The following is an 18,670-nucleotide window of genomic DNA, read 5'->3' on the forward strand; positions in this document are numbered from 1 at the left end:
GGTATGTGCAGTATTGGTATGTTATGAAGGCTGCTTTAGTTACAAAAACACGTGTATTAATAACTTAACTATTGGTACCAAATAATATTAATTTTGATATATTTATAAAAGAATTTAATAACTTACTGGTACAATACTTAAATCACTTTACTTCTTGATATTTGCAGTAAAACTCCCATAATTTGAAATAATGGGGGCTCTGGCCCTTTTGAATTGGGAGATTTTACGAAATACAGTATGGGGGACACCTCTTCCCGAGGGAAAAACAAATGTTTCTAAGTACAGTACCTTTTGAGGTGCTTGGTCCAGGGCTATCAGATATAATGGCTCAAACACTGGGCAATGATGGAAAAACAAGTGGAAAAAGCTTGTGCAATAGACCATAGATGTGTACTCCACAACTGACCAAAGTGAACTGACCAACACACGTGATGTGTATAGTACTAGTTTACACTCGAGATGGGCCGGACAGTCATATCCCATGGTGACACCTGTGTCATACATATTCGCAAATGTCTCTCATAATCCGAAATTATACCAAATATGAAAATTATGATATACAGTCTCTCCTCGACTTACGACAACCCGGACATACGACGGCCATGGTCGTATAAAATATTTTTCGCGTTACGTATTTTCGAGTCCTGACGTTAGTGATCGTGCTGTGTACTGACAAAATTTTTGTTTGTAATTCCCTTTAAAATGGCTGGCAAGCGTAAAAGTGAGAGCTCTCGTGGTGCTGAGAAGTAAAAGAGACACCCATTTTAGAATTTCTATGTATTATTTTCGCCTTTTTGACTTACGACCAATTCGACTTACGACCTGGTCGTGGGGACGGAAGTCCATCGTAAGTCGAGGAGAGACTGTATATTGTATAGTAATACAGACACTCCCTGGTTTACAGAAATTCGAGGATACAGAATACCTCCCATAAGTCCCATTATAAAATTTTGTGGGCTACGTAAGAGTTTCTGTTACGTAATGTAACTAGTACAGCATAACAACACTATTTGCGGAGGATTATGCTTAAGGCGGCTGAGTGCATCCCCTTGTGAGATGCCATCTGTGATTCAGTACAGAGTACAGTACCCTATACATGTTTACCTTATGGAAGGGTCCTTTTCGGTTTAAAGAAAATTCGGCTTACAGATAGGGTCCAGGAACGGAACCTTTCCGTAAACCAAGGAGTAGAGTGTATTTTAATATGTCGCTCCTACTGTATTTCAAAATTTTAACAAATACTGTACTGTTTTACAAAATTTTTACAGTAATATAAATTTCATAACGGCAAAACGTTACAAATTATGAGTGATTTTGAATTTGAGGGGTAAGAATTATAGAGTTTTACTGCATAGACAAATTTAAATCCTGTACTGTTAATCAATTTGATATTTGTCCTAAAATTCCATTTTGAAATTCTTTTTATAACTGATTTTGTGCTTTATCTATTACTTACTTGTCATCACCCATTCCTTGTGTCATTGTTCCTTGAAGTTTGTTCCAGATTTGCACAATTCTGTCTTTAGTGTCTAGTTGTAGCTTCAGTTATGTAACTTGCAGTGATGCTATTACTTGAGGTTGAAGATATATAACTAATCATTCAACTAATTAATGTAGTCCTGGAGATCTTGAATAGTTTTTCAACATCCTTGATCCAACACAGCATTAGCATAATTTGTGCTTACGATAGTGCAGTAAAATTCACAAATCTTGTGCTGGTCAGTAACATTTCATGATTGCCATCTACATGTGTACAGTACTTCTCTTCTATAAAAATCCATTACTCTTTCATTTTAATCCAGGGCTTGAGAGAGAGGCAATAATACAGCCTCCATGTTGTCATTGGCTGGGCAAACTACCTCCATCTTGAATTCTGCAAATAAAAATTCAGTCTTAATTACAGTTATTCGAAGAGGTTTTCATGTCAATGAACACAGTGAATACAGTACTGTATAAATTAAGATTTTATATCCATCTGAAATTCTTTCTTGTGGAAATTATCTGTGCATACAATATCTTGAAATTTGCTTCCTGACAATGGTGAGATGGATGTGTAATATGACAGAGAGGTTGGAAACCCTGTTCAGAGCTAAGAGGGCAGCTGGGTATTGAGAACATTAGCAAGATTTTGAGCAGAGGCAAGTCGAGTTGGTTCGGGCATGTGGAGAGAATGAAGGAGACCAACTGTATCAAAAGATGCCCAAGTTTGAATGTGAAGAGGAGGAAAGCTAGGGATAGACCATGAATGACATGGGGAAAGGTTATGAGAAATGATCTCAGAGATAAAAACCTGATGAGAGAGGCTGCAAGAGAGAATGCAGTTTGGAGAGCTGCTTGTCATGAGTAACCCCTCTGATTTATGCACCTTAAATACTATTTCAGCCTCAGGGGATGAGTTGCAAAATAGGAATTTAACATTACTAGTTTTCATGAACCAAGGTTACAATAGAATTGCTTCGAACGAAATATGAAACACTGTAATCCAACATTACACTCATTTGCAAATATAAATATAATAATTACATGTGTATTATGATGCCATATCCAATTACAAAGACATAAGGTTTTAGTGCATTTTGATATTATTTCTACTGCAATTGATGAGGTAACATTTATAAATATAAAGTATCATCACATGATTCGTGCTGGCAACAGAACATTATCTGATACACACTATTAGACGATGTTGTCAAGTCCTCCCATTGGATTGACAGTCACTAAGGAGACATCACAGGCAACACGAGGCAGTATCATCCCCCTTCATAACATAGGCCTAAGCAATGAGGTAAACATTATGCTAATTATATATAGCTACTGTTATTCGGAGAGTGACATTTCTCCATGTCTGTTGGTGTATGCTGTGTTTTCCAATGAGTCTCAGGTAGTAGTGATGATCATGGATTTCCAGCAGAAAACGCCCATTATTTGACTGCCGTTGATATATTTTCACTACACTAATATCCTTATATTATTCTACTAAAGATGAATCATGGTGATTCACCATAATTACAACAAATGCCAGAAATAATAACTGGCAACCTTACATACAGTATATATTAGGAAGGCAGCCCTACCAACATATTGTAATGCAGGAATCACAATTTGTGATCAGAAATATTTGTCTATTGTGACATACTGTATCAACGAGAAAAGGGCCCGATACTTTTTTGGTTGTGTAAAAGAGTTCTATAAATGTGCTTAACTCTCCTCGTGCAGAAAATAAAAATGTAATATAGAGTAAACACAGTAACTATTGACTGCATATGGTTCATTCAATAAAATTTACAGTACTGTATTAAATTGCTATTAGTACTATATGCATGACAACCTGGTACAAGACATTCAAAAGAGGGACTTTGCCTGATGCTAGGATTGTAACTCCGTCTTACTACAGAAACATATCTTTACCTACACAGTAATTTTCGGCCTCTTTAGGAATATATCCCCCGGTACAGTGAGAGCAACTTGTACTCGGCTATGTATGGGGTCCCCCAAATTCGCTGGGGTTAGGTTCTAAAAATGGCCGCGAATCGCCAAATCCGTGAATAACATTTGCAAATGTATATTCCCTCTATGTGTTTTCCCTTAGGACAATTATTTCTTTTACTTGTAGTATTGTATATGTTTGTGTGTGTGTGTGTAGACACACATACATACTGTACACACAAAACACTTTCAAATAAATAATAATTGTTAATTGCTCTCAAATAATCAGAAACAAATTTATTAAAAGTGTGACAGTCTACCCTCAAGTCCGTGCTCTATTACAGTACTGTACTTTGTTACTAGAGCACCGACTTGAGAGTAGACTGTCACATTTATAATAAATTTGTTTCTGATTATTTGTGAAAGGATTTTCCAATTACAGTATTATTTATTTGTACAGTATGTGTGTGTGTGTGTGTGTGTCTACACTCGCACACATATATATACAATACAGGTAAAGGAAATTACTGTCTAGAACAAATGGCTCCCTGTCCCAGCTGCGAAAATGCAGGCAACTTTAAAACTACCCACAGCCATTCTTGGGTACATCCAGGGTGTCATCCGCGAAGTAAAAATATGCGAACTTTGGGAGCCCCCTGTATAAGGTAATGTGTAGTTTGCTAGGTGAATGGAAGCATAAGCAACATCAAGTATTAAATAGTCATTCAAAAAGAACATAGGCAACAAGTAGATCAGTAGATGTGCATACTATTGTAATACTGTATTAGCAAGAAGACTGGGAATTTCACTGAACACAAAACTAGAAAATATTCAATTGCATTTCATTCCAAAGAATACTGTAATGTGCAGTGAGCCACTTAGCAATTACATGGAGCAGCTGGGTTCTGTTCCTTCATAGAGAGGGTTTGACATGCCTTCTCCAGGACCTTCTGTCAATGTGTTGACCTCTGGATTATTTGATACATTTTCCTTTGAAGATCTTAGGCCATTAAGAAAGTAGAAGGAGTTGCCTCTTCTATACTCGCATTTCTGTTGATATTGACTTCGCCACTGATACACACAACCAATTATAATGGGCAGAAGCAGGAGCAGCAGAACAGTCAGCAGTACCCAGGTGGCTGTGCTGGTCACCTCCTCAGTTAGTGGTTGTGATGGACTCACTACCATGAATACCTGATGAAAAAATATATATTTACTTTTGTCAACTTATTGGCTATTCCTTTAATGTGTCTTTTTATGCACAGTACAAGTATTATCAGAACGGTATAAGGAGTGAAAATGTAAATAATGGTTTGAGTATACTTCTGTATGGTGTTGTAGATAAATTTAACTCATGTATAATATTAAAAAAATAAAAACAGTACAATACAGTGCTGCATGTGATACTTTGTATGCCACTAGAAATAGGGTTTTTATTTTTAAGAAAAAGAAAGGGTGGCTGGCTAGGCCATTGCTCCTGAACAGTTTCCGATACCATGTTAACCATACAGTATTTGGTTTAATGAAATATGATGAAATTAGTTCTGGATGGTAGCTGTACCCACTATGCCTTTCTCAAGTCTCTTTAATTACCAATACACTTCTAATGCAAGACCTTTCTGATAAAATATGCAGTACAGTACATGACTTCTGTACATTAATTAGTTACCTGAAAAAGATATACATACAGAGCTTGGCTTTATAGGTACAGTACAGAATAGTTTATGAAAAGGTGTAGTGTCCAGCAGCAAATAAAGCATTGATACAGATAGAACAAATATAAATGCACGTGTTTTACAAGTACTATATGTCATCAAATAATTAGAAGGTATACAAAATTCATGAAGGTGAACAACACCTGTGTTTAACTGGTACTGACCTGTGGGTTGCCACATGACACATGAAAAGGGATGGCAGAGGAGTTGTTTGGTACAACTGGTAAGGTGTCAAGGTGTACAGTGTTCTTCTCCAGGGAGGTGAGTTCGTGGCACATAAGACCCTCCAGGGCATGCAGGTCCACAGAGATAGCTATGTTATCTTCAAACTTTAACTCCTTCTTCACATCAACCTGATCAATCATGGAACAAATGCAGTTATTTTATCATTATGTATATATACAGTACATGTTTACTGGTAGTAACAATACTTTGATTTTTTTCTCACAATGAAATTAGCATTAATTGTGGTTTAAATTAATATCAATCATCAGTACTGACAGACTTTCAGGTACCGGTATTTATAGCTGGTAAAACACTTTTTTATTATAATTATAGTGAGGTAATAACACTGATCTCAGGAGCATGACATAAGAACATGAGAATGGAGGAAACAGCAGCAGGCCTATTGGCCCATACTGGGCAGTCCCGTTTACACCCAACCCCTATCACTCATATATCAGTCCAACCTATGTTTGAAGCTGCCCAGCGAGTTATGAGTTAATGATGTTTGGTAACTTGTTCCACTCATCCACTACTCTATTTCCAAACCAGTGTTTACCTATCTTGTGCCTAAATCTAAATTTGTCTAATTTAAAACCATTGCTACGAGTTCGCTCCTGGTTGGACAGTGTAAGTGCCTCTGTTATATCACCTTTGTTTAGCCCTGATTTCCATTTATAAACCTCAATCATTTCGCTCCTCACTCTATATCTCTCAAGGGAGTGCAAATTCATATGCTTTAATCTGTCCCTATACTCAAGGTTCCTAATGCTCGGGATTAACCTTGGCATTCCTCTGTATTCTTTCTAGGGATTCGATATCCATTCTGTAGTACGGTGACCAAAACCGAACTACATAATTGAAGTGAGATCTCACAAGTGCAAGATATAGTTTTAGGATAACCTTGCTAGTCTTGTAACCAACACTCATTTGCATGAATCAAAGTACTTTTTTAGCCTTGTTTCAAGCAAAAACACATTGTTGTCTTGATTTAAGATCCCTACAGTACTTATCATTACCCCTGATTCTTTCAGTCGGATTTCTCTATATCAATGTTGTTTGTCTGATATCTGGTTTCTCTGTTTACATCCCCTAAGCTAAGTACTTCCTCTCATTACAGGTGTCCCCAACTTCATGTAACTTCACTTAATGTGATTTTGTTATGATGCAAAGACCCTATTTCTACCACTTTCTTAGCGTGTAAGAAAAATTTGCAATTATTTGACTTGCCGAGTTGGATATGTGAAGTTTATGCAACCAGTGTAGGTGCACGTAGATTTCACTATGTAGTTTGGGGGATTGAGGCCTTATGGGAGTGGGTAGTCTTGCAAGGCAGCCCACGTCTTCCCTCAGTGTCATGTTGTCCACTGCTGTGTGGGGACCTATGCCACTCATCTCATATTATAGTGCATGGATCTGCCATTACTGTTGAATAGTGCAATGTTGTCTAAGTGACCTAATGCAGTGGTTCTTAACCTGGGCCAGGGGAGTGACCCTCTGTTCATCGCATCTGACTCAATTTTCATTCCCAATTATTCACATACACTTACAGGTATGTACACAGAACAATACTGTAACTAGATTTTAATCTTTGGGGTTCAGGGGTTGAAACTCCACAAAGGTTACAAAATGCTGTTCTAACCAACAAATGAAAACTCAGTGATGCACTCTACATCTCTTTTGGTAAAGATAATGGCAACAATAATATATCCCCAATTCATAAAATGGAAATACTCAAAATGGGGATTGAGTATCAGATTCAGAGGACAATGGCAGACACCAATGGTGTCTGTATTAGGAGTAAGGCCCTAAAGATTACAAGCATTTTGTTTAATTTGTTTTAGTGTTTTTAATACATAGTTAGAATTTTTTATTTCATTAGGGTTTTTTCTCAAGCGATGGGGTGATTAACTGCTTGTATGAACCCCTATTTTCTCATGAGACACTGTACAAAGCCAGTGTAAGATTTAGGGATGCCAACTTTTTGCTCATACCTTATACACAGTGAACAATTTTTTGTTTTTGTTTTTTATGGAATCACTTACATGTGAAGTTGATACCGGTATTAAGAAAAAAATGTCTCCCCTAAATAAATTGTTAAACAATGTATTGTTTTAGTTACCTAATCATTGTATGGAGGAAAGTCAAATACTGTAGATTATTGTATATATATGGTTACAAGGCCACCACAAGCCATTTATTAATTTAGTTTATTCAATAACTCCCTCCCTCCCCCTCTCTCTGACCAACATACTACCTCCACTCTCTCAACAACATACTAACTCCACTCTCTCACCAACATACTACCTCCTCTCTCTCACCAACATACTACCTCCTCTCTCTCACCAACATACTACCTCCTCTCTCTCACCAACATACTACCTCCTCTCTCTCATCAACATACTACCTCCTCTCTCTCATCAACATACTAACCTCCTCTCTCTCACCAACATACTACCTCCTCTCTCTCATCAACATACTACCTCCTCTCTCTCCTCAGCATACTACCTCCTCTCTCTCATCAACATACTACCTCCTCTCTCTCCTCAACATACTACCTCCCTCTCTCTCACCAGCACTACCTCCACTCTCTCCTGCCAACACTACTACCTCCTCTCTCATCAACATACTACCTCCTCTTTCACCAACTTATACTACCTCCTCTCTCTCATCAACACTTACTACCTCCTCTCTCTCGCAACATACTACCTCCTCTCTCAACAACATACTACCTCCTCTCTCTCTCACCAACATACTACCTCCTCTCCTCACCAACATACTACTCCTCTCTCTCATCAACATACTACCTCCTCTCTCTCCTCCAACATACTACCTCCTCTCTCTCAAAAACATACTACCTCCACTCTCTCGCCCAACCATGCCTGCCTCCTCTCTCACACGACCATACTACCTCCTCTCTCTCACTAACATACTACCTCCTCTCTCTCACTAACATACTACCTCCTCTCTCTCACTAACATACTACCTCCTCTCACTCACCAACATACTACCTACTCTCTCTCACCAACATACTACCTACTCTCTCTCACCAACATACTGCCTCCTCTCTCTCACCAACATACTACCTCCTCTCTCTCACCAACATACTACCTCCTCTCTCTCACCAACATACTGTACTACCCTCTCTCTTTAATATACTGTACAGTAATACTCCCTCTCTTCAACGTACTACCCCCTCTTTCTCCAACATAATATCTCTTTTCTCTCTCCAACATATCCGCCCTCTCTCTTTAATACTGTACAGTGTCTCCCTCTTCAACATTACTACCTCTTTCTCCAACATAATATCTCTTTCTCCAACATATCCCCTCTCTTTCTCAACATATCCCCTCTTCTCTCCCTTTTACTATCCCCATCTCTCTCTTCAACATACTATTCACCTCTCTCCAACATTCTATCTCACCTATTTCTCTTTCAAAGTTCAATTTACATCGTGATGCCTCCACCTCCCTCCCAGGTAAGATGCCAATGAGAGGTTATGACCCTCATCCATCTCCCAATGTCTACACCAATGGCCATTTAGCCACAGAGTGCAGAAGATCTGTCATGCCTCACCTTAAAAGCCTCTTTCTCAAGTCTTTGGAAGCGGTTGCCCTTGATGGTAACAGCAATGTCTCCAGTTGCTGCAATGGCCCCTGTGGCCACCCTGCCAAGGTGACAGTTCCTCACTTGGTACTACTCGATCTTCCCTGCCATACAGATACACCATTAAACTCCTCACTGGATACAGGTAATGATATTCTGTCTATGTTTTAAATTCACAGTTTTGTCTATATATTCTAGGCTAAAACTAAATGGTCAAGAAAACAGGTAACAGAAATTCATACAAACTATTAAGCTCTCAAATGGCTAAGAATTATGTTTTACACATGTTCACAAATTGGCTCACCCACTCAAGTGTGGCAAGTGGGCGTAAAAAACAATATTGATGATGAATTAGTTTCATTTACAGGTAAAATAAACAAATAAATAAATAAATAGACAAGAGACAGATGAAGAGCAACACAAGACACCCATGAGTCCATTTATCTCCTCACCGAATATTTGGAATATATATGGACTAAATATCACTTTGAAATTAGCTATAAGAAAGTACTTCTACACACAGTAGTTAGAATGGGTACGAGGTAGGGTGGGTACGAGGTAGGGTGGCAAAGGACTTCAACAGCCCATGTCAAGTTAATTTGATGACATTCTAAAGCCTATGTTATAAAGAAATATGAAACTTTCTCTAAACAACTCAAAATGGATGAAGAGTGGGTGATGGATGAGAAAAGGGTAATGGCATTTGGGTGTTAGGTGAAAAAAGGGTGATGGTAAGTACAGTACTTGATGGGTGAGACAAGTCCAGTAAGTACACATCCTTAGTGTCTGAAACAGCACTCAAAATCTGCTCATGTGAACTGCATTGCAAGATGTACGTAATTCTGAATTAAAATTTTGCTACTCAGGTATTAAAACTGTCATTCAGATTCACAGGTAACAAAAGGTGTTTGGAATTAGTAATTACCTTTACTTTTTTTTTAAAGAACCACAGATACTTAGGGTGATCGGGGGGAGGGGGTCCTGAGGGTCCGGATCCCCCTTTTCATCAGAAAATTACAATACCTTTCCTTTAAAGCAGTATTGTGCTCAGGCATTTTTGGATGGTAAAATGTAATTACTATTGACTTAAGAATATCTCCTAATATCAAGTGCACATGGCTTCAAAGTGGCCATGATATTGGTCAGATTTAAAAAAAAATTCATGTTTGTGCCGGGAGTCATTGTCTAGTAACGTCGATATATTTATTAATGTGTCCGTGTCATTCAGTTAACTAATAAATAGCTGTACTTAGAAGCAGTGCTTAGAAAATTTCCCCTAAGAATATATTAAGTCAAATAACTAATAATCAATGCTACCAACTTTCCTCACTTCACAATCCTACAACTAATAACTCATACTTTACCCTCATTACAAACCTAATGAATGAGATGAGGGTGATGGCACCAACTTGATGAATGAGACAAGGATGATGGCACCAACTTGATGAATGAGACAAGGATGATGGCAGGAACTTGATGAATAAGATGAAGGCGATTTTAGGAACCTGATGGACAAGGTTGAAGGCTTCAGCACCGACATTCTTAATGGTGACATTGGAAAGGAGCAGACCACTCCACTTGTATTCTTGTCTCCTGCTGAGGTTGATGTATCCCTCTGTGGCCACCGATCCCTCGACCGCCTCCACCACCGAGTTCTCCATCACAAGGTACCGCATCTGTTGTGGTAAACGCCTGCTTTTATTCACATCTGTTGTAGAACACACACACATCTGCATCTGTTGTGCCTCTTAGTTAACCTCCATCTGTTATGCCAGTTATATAACCTGCATCTGCTGTGTTAACTCCTATTACTACTTGCATCTGTTGTGACAAACACATTATCAGTTTCTACAGTGGCTGTAACTGATGCCTGGTATTAAAACATTGGTTGTAGGAAACACTCTACAACATACACAATTATTACAAAATACAATTCCACACACCTCATTAACGTTGTGGATAAAGCCTTTTCTAATCACTCCCACTTCACTGTTGATGATTCTGAAACTGCCTGCTTTTCTGTCTCTCAGTAATTTGGGTGGGATTTCCGGCACATAGCAGCCAGCGATGCCGATACCTAAAACATAGTAGGCATGATGTGAGGTTGAACCAAGGTAAATATTATAGATTAATTTTATATACAATAGCTTTGCACAACCGTTTTTATCTTGCATGGTTTATCTTGTGAATTCATTTGATGTTCAGTGAAATCTAGGCTCTATTTATGGGTGCATTTGAAACTACACTTAAAAATTCTTATGAAACACGGTGATAGTATATCCTAGTAGATACTGGTACAATGCCAACAAGAGAAACCCAAATATTTATGGAGCATATGCGCGCGCGCACACGTACACACACACACACACACACACATAAAAAGCTAAAGAATATCTTCTTAAACAAAAGGGAACGTCTTACTCAAGCCCTAGGGTTTATTATTCTACAAGTGTTGCAATTATCTACAACTGTCCAGCAGGGTGGATCATTCACATTAATAACTCATATTCCTTAAAACACTAAATGAATGTTAATGCCGAAGAGGTTGAGTTTAAATAAAGTGGATTTCTAACGAAGTTCAGAAAAAATATTTTGCCATAAATAGGATTTCTGGGGCAAGTATAAAAATTTATATCCCAGAAAAAGGGGAGTAACAAAGAATGATTCTTTAATTTACACTATCCTCTTTGCCACTGATAGGTTTGTTAGCTACTTGGGCGATCGGTGCTGTTGTTCTGCGAAATATCTACTACAACGAAAGAAGCCACATGCACAATACTAAGCAAAATATGTACTGTGATATCAGTGTCGGGATAATGTGCCCCTGTGTGTGTGGTGACTGCTAGCAATATCCCTATTTTAAGCTACATATAATCGACCCTCAATAACTAAAATCACCTACCACCACCTGAATTCCAATATTGGAGCAAAGAGTTGGGGGATATTCTACAATCTGGGTAGTTATTTTGCAGGCCTTTTTTTACGTGCACCGAGCGGGTTTTTTTGGTTCTGCACATATGCAGTGTAGTAAACAGTGATAGGTAATTCGCATGTTCCAGGTATAAACACTTGTTTTGAGTAATGTCCTCTGAGGTGTTTATAGACTTCTATCAAGTCATCCCTTGCCTTAACCGCCTTTGGATATAAGCTAAGCAATTGCAGGTGTTTTCACTACACAGATTTTGGAGAATGTTTAAGAGGCCAAGGTATCACTACAGAAAAATTATATTACAGTACTGTACAGTATGTTTAAGTCTAGATAAATGCTAATGGATTTTGAATATACAGGTACTTCAAATGGGCTTTTAATATCTTGTGTACGGGCTTCCCTCGGAGTCTAATAAAATCGTCTTGCATTAGCCAAATAAAATCTCTGGCATTAGCCAGTGCAGGGGTTAGTGGAGATAGTCTATTAAGTACAGTAGCTTAAGATGTTTGATAACAACAAATGGGGTGACCTAATTTTCTAAACATCTCAGAGGGCACTAGTTAGTCGAGTGTCCATACCTGGAGGACACCCACCCTACAAGAGGTCACAACTCAAGGTTGAAGAAGCCACAAGTCCAGAAAACTCTGAGGGTAAACTTTTTCAGTGTGAAAATTGTGAACTCTTGGTACAATCTGCCAGTGTGTGTTGTGATGGCACTAAATATGAGCTGTTTCAAGACCAGACTTGACCAACACTAGAGCATTAGATGCATTGCCAGTACTGTACTTGTCAACAGTGCGTAACAAAGATGACCTGACCTCCCAAGCGGTTAACGACCTGACCAGTAATGGTAAAACATGTGATTTCTGAGCATGTCAAACAAGTCAAATAAAAAAAAAGAAGGTTTTTAGTGTTTTTGGAGTTAGGTTACCCCCAAAGAGATGCCCAAGTGCCATAAAACAAAGCTTTACCATTTGTTACTTAAAGACTCACCGACATAAGTGGTGAAGAGGGTTGGGTTTCTGTTGGAGGTCAGCTCAGGGGTTGCATCCAGTATGAGTGTCCCACTCCTCCACACATCCAGGGAGGCTGAGGGAGCGTCTTGCCACTCCCGCAGGAATGCGCCCGTCACCTGTACACTAGTCGCATTCACCACCCGCACATAAGCGCTCAACAATTTAGACTCCCGGAAGGGGTACAGAGCATCCGTCAGCAAGACTCCCTGTGAGATGTAAACAAAATGGGTAATATATGTTAACAGGCCATTTAAAAATTTTTCGTCCATTGTGAAAAAAACTGAATAAATAGTATTGAAAGACCGTGGCCATTAAAGACAGAATCATTTGGAATAAGACGATACTCTGGAAAACAATCTACCTGCTCCCTCTGAACAATTCCAGATAGCTGATTCTCAAACCCCTGAAGAAACCCAACATACTTATCCTCTGATTCTGAAGCGGCAGGCAAAAATCCCCCAAAGTTCACAGGGACAGCTTAGAACCTATAAGTCCGACAGGAGTGTCGAACATATGGTCCGCCACACTCGTGTATCCAGGCCGCAGACTATTGGTTGCTCCAGCAACACCGTAAGCCACCAGTAGTCCGGAAGCCGGACTTCATGATCCAAAATTCTCGGTTAAAGTGTTTTTCTCTGCTGATTATTCATCTTTGGGGTGTATATAATGAGATCTAGGGGTGTGTGGAAGTTACACCCTTGGGCAATTTGTGATATAAAAGATGGCCGCTAAAAATACGAAAATATACCCGAAAACCACTTTTTGGCATTTCTTCACAACCACATGTGCCTGTAGAACTCGCCAATGTAATAGTGATAAGATGACATGACATGGCTACAACCCAAGAGGCAGCCGACGCTATAATTATACAACTAAATAAAGCATGTGGTCAAGCAGCTCTTATGGTGACATGATACAGACATCTTCGTTCTCTTATTCCACTTTGTGCGTCATGATGATGTCCCCCATACAAGACCGATCTGTGACTGACATCAACGCCACAGCACTTGAGCACCATGCCATATTTCCTGAATTTGTTGACTGTTTATGGAGCAACTGGTTGTGATACTGTTGCAACTTTCTTCGGAATAGGTAAGGGCGTAGCCTTGAAGGCTCTGGTGCTCATCGCCTCAACTACCTACGGAACACAACCAAGACCATGCACTTCATTTTGGTTTGCTATGAACAATTGTGATGTCAATCAATGACAGAAGCACGTCTAAAAGTGTATCTGGAATCCTTTCTCCACACACTCATCCTGTCACTACATGTAACTTGTTCACATACTCCATGGCCCTTCAGGCACTTGCGTCCTAATTCCACGAGTCAAGAAGGTAAGCATAACTCCACATGCTTCCCTGTTGATCGTTGAATCGGATTCACTTCCTTCCCTCCCCTTTCTTTCTAAATTCAAGGAATGAGAAGATCTGAATGTCTTTCCGTGGGCATGGTAATCAGAGGAGCCGGTTCATTCCTCGATATTTTATGACGAAATTTTACCGATAAATTTTTCATGCAGAGAATACACATCCAGCATGGGAACAACAACAAAATGCAAAACTGACTTGAAAATCACTTGTGAAGAAGAGGAAATAAACCAATCAAAGCTAACTTATTACCTGGCAACCCTGCAGTAATATTGGTCAGGTGTAGTTAGGTCAGGTTGTTTATTGTGGTCTGCTTCCTTATGGTTTTCACTTTTTCTAACTCCACTGCTGGACTTGTATTCTATGCATTACAATAATCGTATTAACGAAGTGTAAGTTTGTGTTGACAATCCAACACGAAAGTCTTGGCTAATTCTCTATCACTCGTGTGTGTGTGTGTGTGTCAAAACATTATGTTTAAGGTTTTACCTTTTAAAAACATTTAACGTTAACCCTAAAGTTGCATAAGTATGTGAATTATAACATCAACAAGATTCCTCCAATAAATAAACTTCCATGAAACCCAGGAAATATTTATATTATTATTTGCAAGATCGCCAGCATGGCGGCCATTCTGAATAATGCACCAAAATGTGACTTTTACAACAGGACTTTGGGGTACGTTTGTGTAAACCTTCACTGGGGTCGTCGCAGTGTGAGTTTGAGAGGACCAAGATGATTTTGAAGATGGCCACCATCTTGGCAGTGTTGTACAAATTATATAGGGCACTAACTACACTGAGAGTTTCATGACAATCAAATTTACTGTTTAGCGATGAAACTTAAAGACCAAAACACTTCGTTAAAAGCTCGCTTAAAAAAAAAACTCGTCTCTTTACCTTTGAGATACATCATGCCTGACATCACCGAATTTCATTCAATAACTTATAAGAATACCTGAAAAAAATCTTACACACTTAAAGGGCCCTGTGGACTCCCGGGATTTCATTTGAACAAATGTGAGATTTCCTTACCCCATGAAAGCTACTAAATATTTAATATGTGAGGAAAAGGTTCATTTAGTTCTATTTATGTTTTTATATTTTTCTTATATTCCCTTCATCCCACGAGGGCACTTCCTGCTATGCTTGGTCCTGGCGATGTTGAAAGAAACCGCCAACACGTAACGGGAAGACGACTGACTGCGTCACGCCCGCCATGACCTAGTGTTTAGCACCGAGCTAGAAGAGCTAAAAGGTAGATACGATGTTAAGTTTTATTGTTTATGTGATTGTGTACACGAGTGAATCTTGTGCGTTTGTGTGTGTATTATGTACTGTGTGGTTATGAAAGATGCAACACGCTCCACTGTGATGACGCCATCATCTTACCTTCATATTTTGGAAATCACAGATGATGGTGACGGTGCGTCCACTGCGTGTCATACCCAGACTACACTCACAGTATGTTTCTGGGTTGTCTAAACTGTCCCTTTGTGGACACTTGGCTACTAACGACTGGCAGGACGCGTATCTGAGAACCCCCGTCAACACCACCAGCAGGTGTACGGAGCTCCTGAAGACCCACCAGGGCCGCTGGACTACGGCAAGGCGGCTCTTCATGATTCACTGGACTGCCTTTCCTTCTCGAGGGTTGAAGACAAACCGAGGACCGACTACTGTCACAGTCACAACCACACACTGCTCCTACACACTAAATATATCTCGTTCTTTACAAAGTGTGTTTTCTTGTCTTCGCAGTATGTGACAATTTTTTTTCCTTCCTGTTATGAGCCCCTTATTCTACACTATAATGGTTCACGATGCACAACTCTTAGTAGTTTTCTCAATCTTGAACTGTTGTTCTTGTCGTTAATATTTGGAGACGTAGTTCAATCGTATACTTTCACTAACGAAAGTACATTATACAAGACTTCAAAAAATTCACTCCGGTGTATCACGTGAACTTTCTCAGTAATACATGGTATGAACACAAAAGTTTATATAGGATTTTCACCTGCCCCGTTCAGTCCGTCCAGGTGTGTTTACATTGTGTGTATACAGGGACAGCGTGAGGGAATGGCTGGAGAGCGTCAGGCACCAGCGGGTCTCACACGGCGTGGCGCCTCACCAACAGGATGATGTGTGACTCCAGAGCCGCCCAGCTTCTGGTGCCCTTGTCCTTACACAGCCTCGGTTGTCAGTACACTATTATGGCACAACACACGTTCACCAGCCATGACCACCCGTTATGTTAATCACCATGTTCCTACAACCTTGTCTTTCACAACTACAATACCACATAAGGAAAATAATGCAGTGGTCAATTTTACCCAAGGTCACACTCCAGCAAGGTCCTACCCTCCCCACTTCCCCCCAGGAGGTCCGACTCTCCTCGAGTCTTTCTTATCATTTTATCAACACACGAGGGAGACAATTGCCCCTCCATGGCCCGGTTATAACACCAACAACGGATAGACACACTAACCTCACTTGAAAAGAAAAACTGGAACTATGTCAGTAGACCATAACTATCTCAGCTATGACAGCTCACAACACGATAAAAAAACTTATACATACTAAATAAAATCACATGCATATATTCAGCCTATACGAGCAATAACTGTCCCCATTTTGTAAAATTCTTAGCAAAATAAAGTTGACTGTATAATATATAAACCCTAATGTGTATGTGTATGTGTGTGTGTGTTTTGCACCCGACACCCAAGAAACGAACGCACTGACGCCCCCTGTACATCGCCCACGGCTCACCACCATTTTCCGCTTGTGTCAGGATGAGCGGGTCGATCATCTATTGCAGTAATCGAGTGCTTGCTATTAGGCTTAATCGAAACCTTCCTTCATGTTTACTTACTATTGTGCGTTTCAAGGGGCTGTCACGCTGGGCAAACCTTCCTCTGATCCTTTACTCCTGACAGAGAGGAGCGAAGATGACTGACGTCCGGCGCAATCATAAAAAATTGATTTTTTCCCCAATGTGAAGTGGCTGCGGAGCGAACTGATTTTTTATCTAAGTCGTGAAAAACTCGGGTGTATTACAAAACTAGTATATCACTAATTATCGAAAAATTCCGCAAAGCGTTAAATTACTTAAACGTGTATCTGTATTTATTCAACTACTGTACTTAAAGCAGATAATACTCCAGGATTGAGGGTGAAGAGATTAAATAAGGATATAATCTATACATCTTTTAAGACTTATTGCACCAGGTAGATATTCTATACAAGTCAAAATACGTGAATCTGTCAAACCACATTATAGACGCATCTGACAGCTCGTGAAAACAAAGCTCCATATTGTTCCACACACGTAACACTCGGTAAAAAAAAACTACCGTTACAATTCCTGCGCGAAACTAACTGACACTACAAACGAAGTGTATAAAAAGACCCCTGAGGCATTCCTCGCACTGGCAGCCCTGCGCGTGTATGGGTTCGGTCACACGTGCTCGAAACAATTGATCGACACACTGAAACAAAATCCAGTACTAGACTTTCCGGAATTATCGACCGTATGGTAAAACGTCGTTAGGCCGGGTTCCATTATGACGGCATACGAAACTGTGGGGCTATTTAGATGTTTCGGAGCAGCATGGTATATTTTCCAATACTAATAAATAATGACAATGTGGCATTAGACCAAAGTGAAGTAGCAATACAAATACAGATTCGAAATTCGGGTGCAAAATAATCTTATACCTTTACTTTATCCGCTAATTCTTCCAAACATATAATGTATTCCTGTATGGCAACTCATCCACTTCCATGGTTACTGTAGTTCACGGTGTGTGGAACATTTAACATACCATAGTTTAACTTGTCTAGATATACTGACATTCTCCAGTCATATTGTAACGAAGTAATTCAATATTGTCAATGAAATAGCTAATTTCGGCCTACCAAATTAAGTACGAAATGTCTCACATTCAAGTCTACCAACCCTCGCGAGACAACGGGAATGTTCAATTGGAAAGTCATCAGACCCCCACCTGTAAGGTAGTTTATTTTTTACCGATTGTTACATAAATCTCCCGCCAAAACCAAACGATAACTTTTAAAAGAGTGTGTCTTGCCTTGATGAGTGGTCCTACACTTCTGTAACTAAAGTACCACGATACTCCTTGTTTCTGTTAACGTCCAACTGAGCTGCCGAGGCCCAGGTCATGAAGGATCTACGGTAGGGACTATTGGCGCTTCCTGGACTGTGGCAACTACTGGGTGTACGGTCAATTGGATGATCAACCGAGAATAATTCGAGTCAAGAGGAAAGGCAAATTTGTCCTTTTATATATATATATATATATATATATATATATATATATATATATATATATATATATATATATATATATATATATATATATATATA

General features: G+C 39.4%; 1 protein-coding gene across 1 annotated transcript; it reads right to left on the bottom strand.

Annotated features, from left to right (window-relative positions):
• Window positions 1–800: 800 nt before the first annotated feature.
• LOC121870867 lies at window positions 801–16,496 on the bottom strand. The gene is made up of 8 exons (XM_042372844.1): window positions 15,673–16,496; window positions 12,892–13,120; window positions 10,913–11,046; window positions 10,475–10,645; window positions 8,940–9,073; window positions 5,306–5,494; window positions 4,316–4,620; window positions 801–1,873 (listed from the first exon to the last, which is right to left on the bottom strand). Exons 1-5 carry the CDS (start codon window positions 15,901–15,903, stop codon window positions 9,050–9,052), a joined length of 789 nt encoding a protein of 262 aa, XP_042228778.1. The 5' UTR covers window positions 15,904–16,496; the 3' UTR covers window positions 801–1,873; window positions 4,316–4,620; window positions 5,306–5,494; window positions 8,940–9,049.
• Between the last annotated feature and the right edge of the window lie 2,174 nt (window positions 16,497–18,670).

Source organism: Homarus americanus, unplaced genomic scaffold (assembly GCF_018991925.1).
Source record: "Homarus americanus isolate GMGI-L3 unplaced genomic scaffold, GMGI_Hamer_2.0 scaffold5086, whole genome shotgun sequence".
In the NCBI taxonomy this organism is placed as follows: Eukaryota; Metazoa; Arthropoda; class Malacostraca; order Decapoda; family Nephropidae; genus Homarus; species Homarus americanus.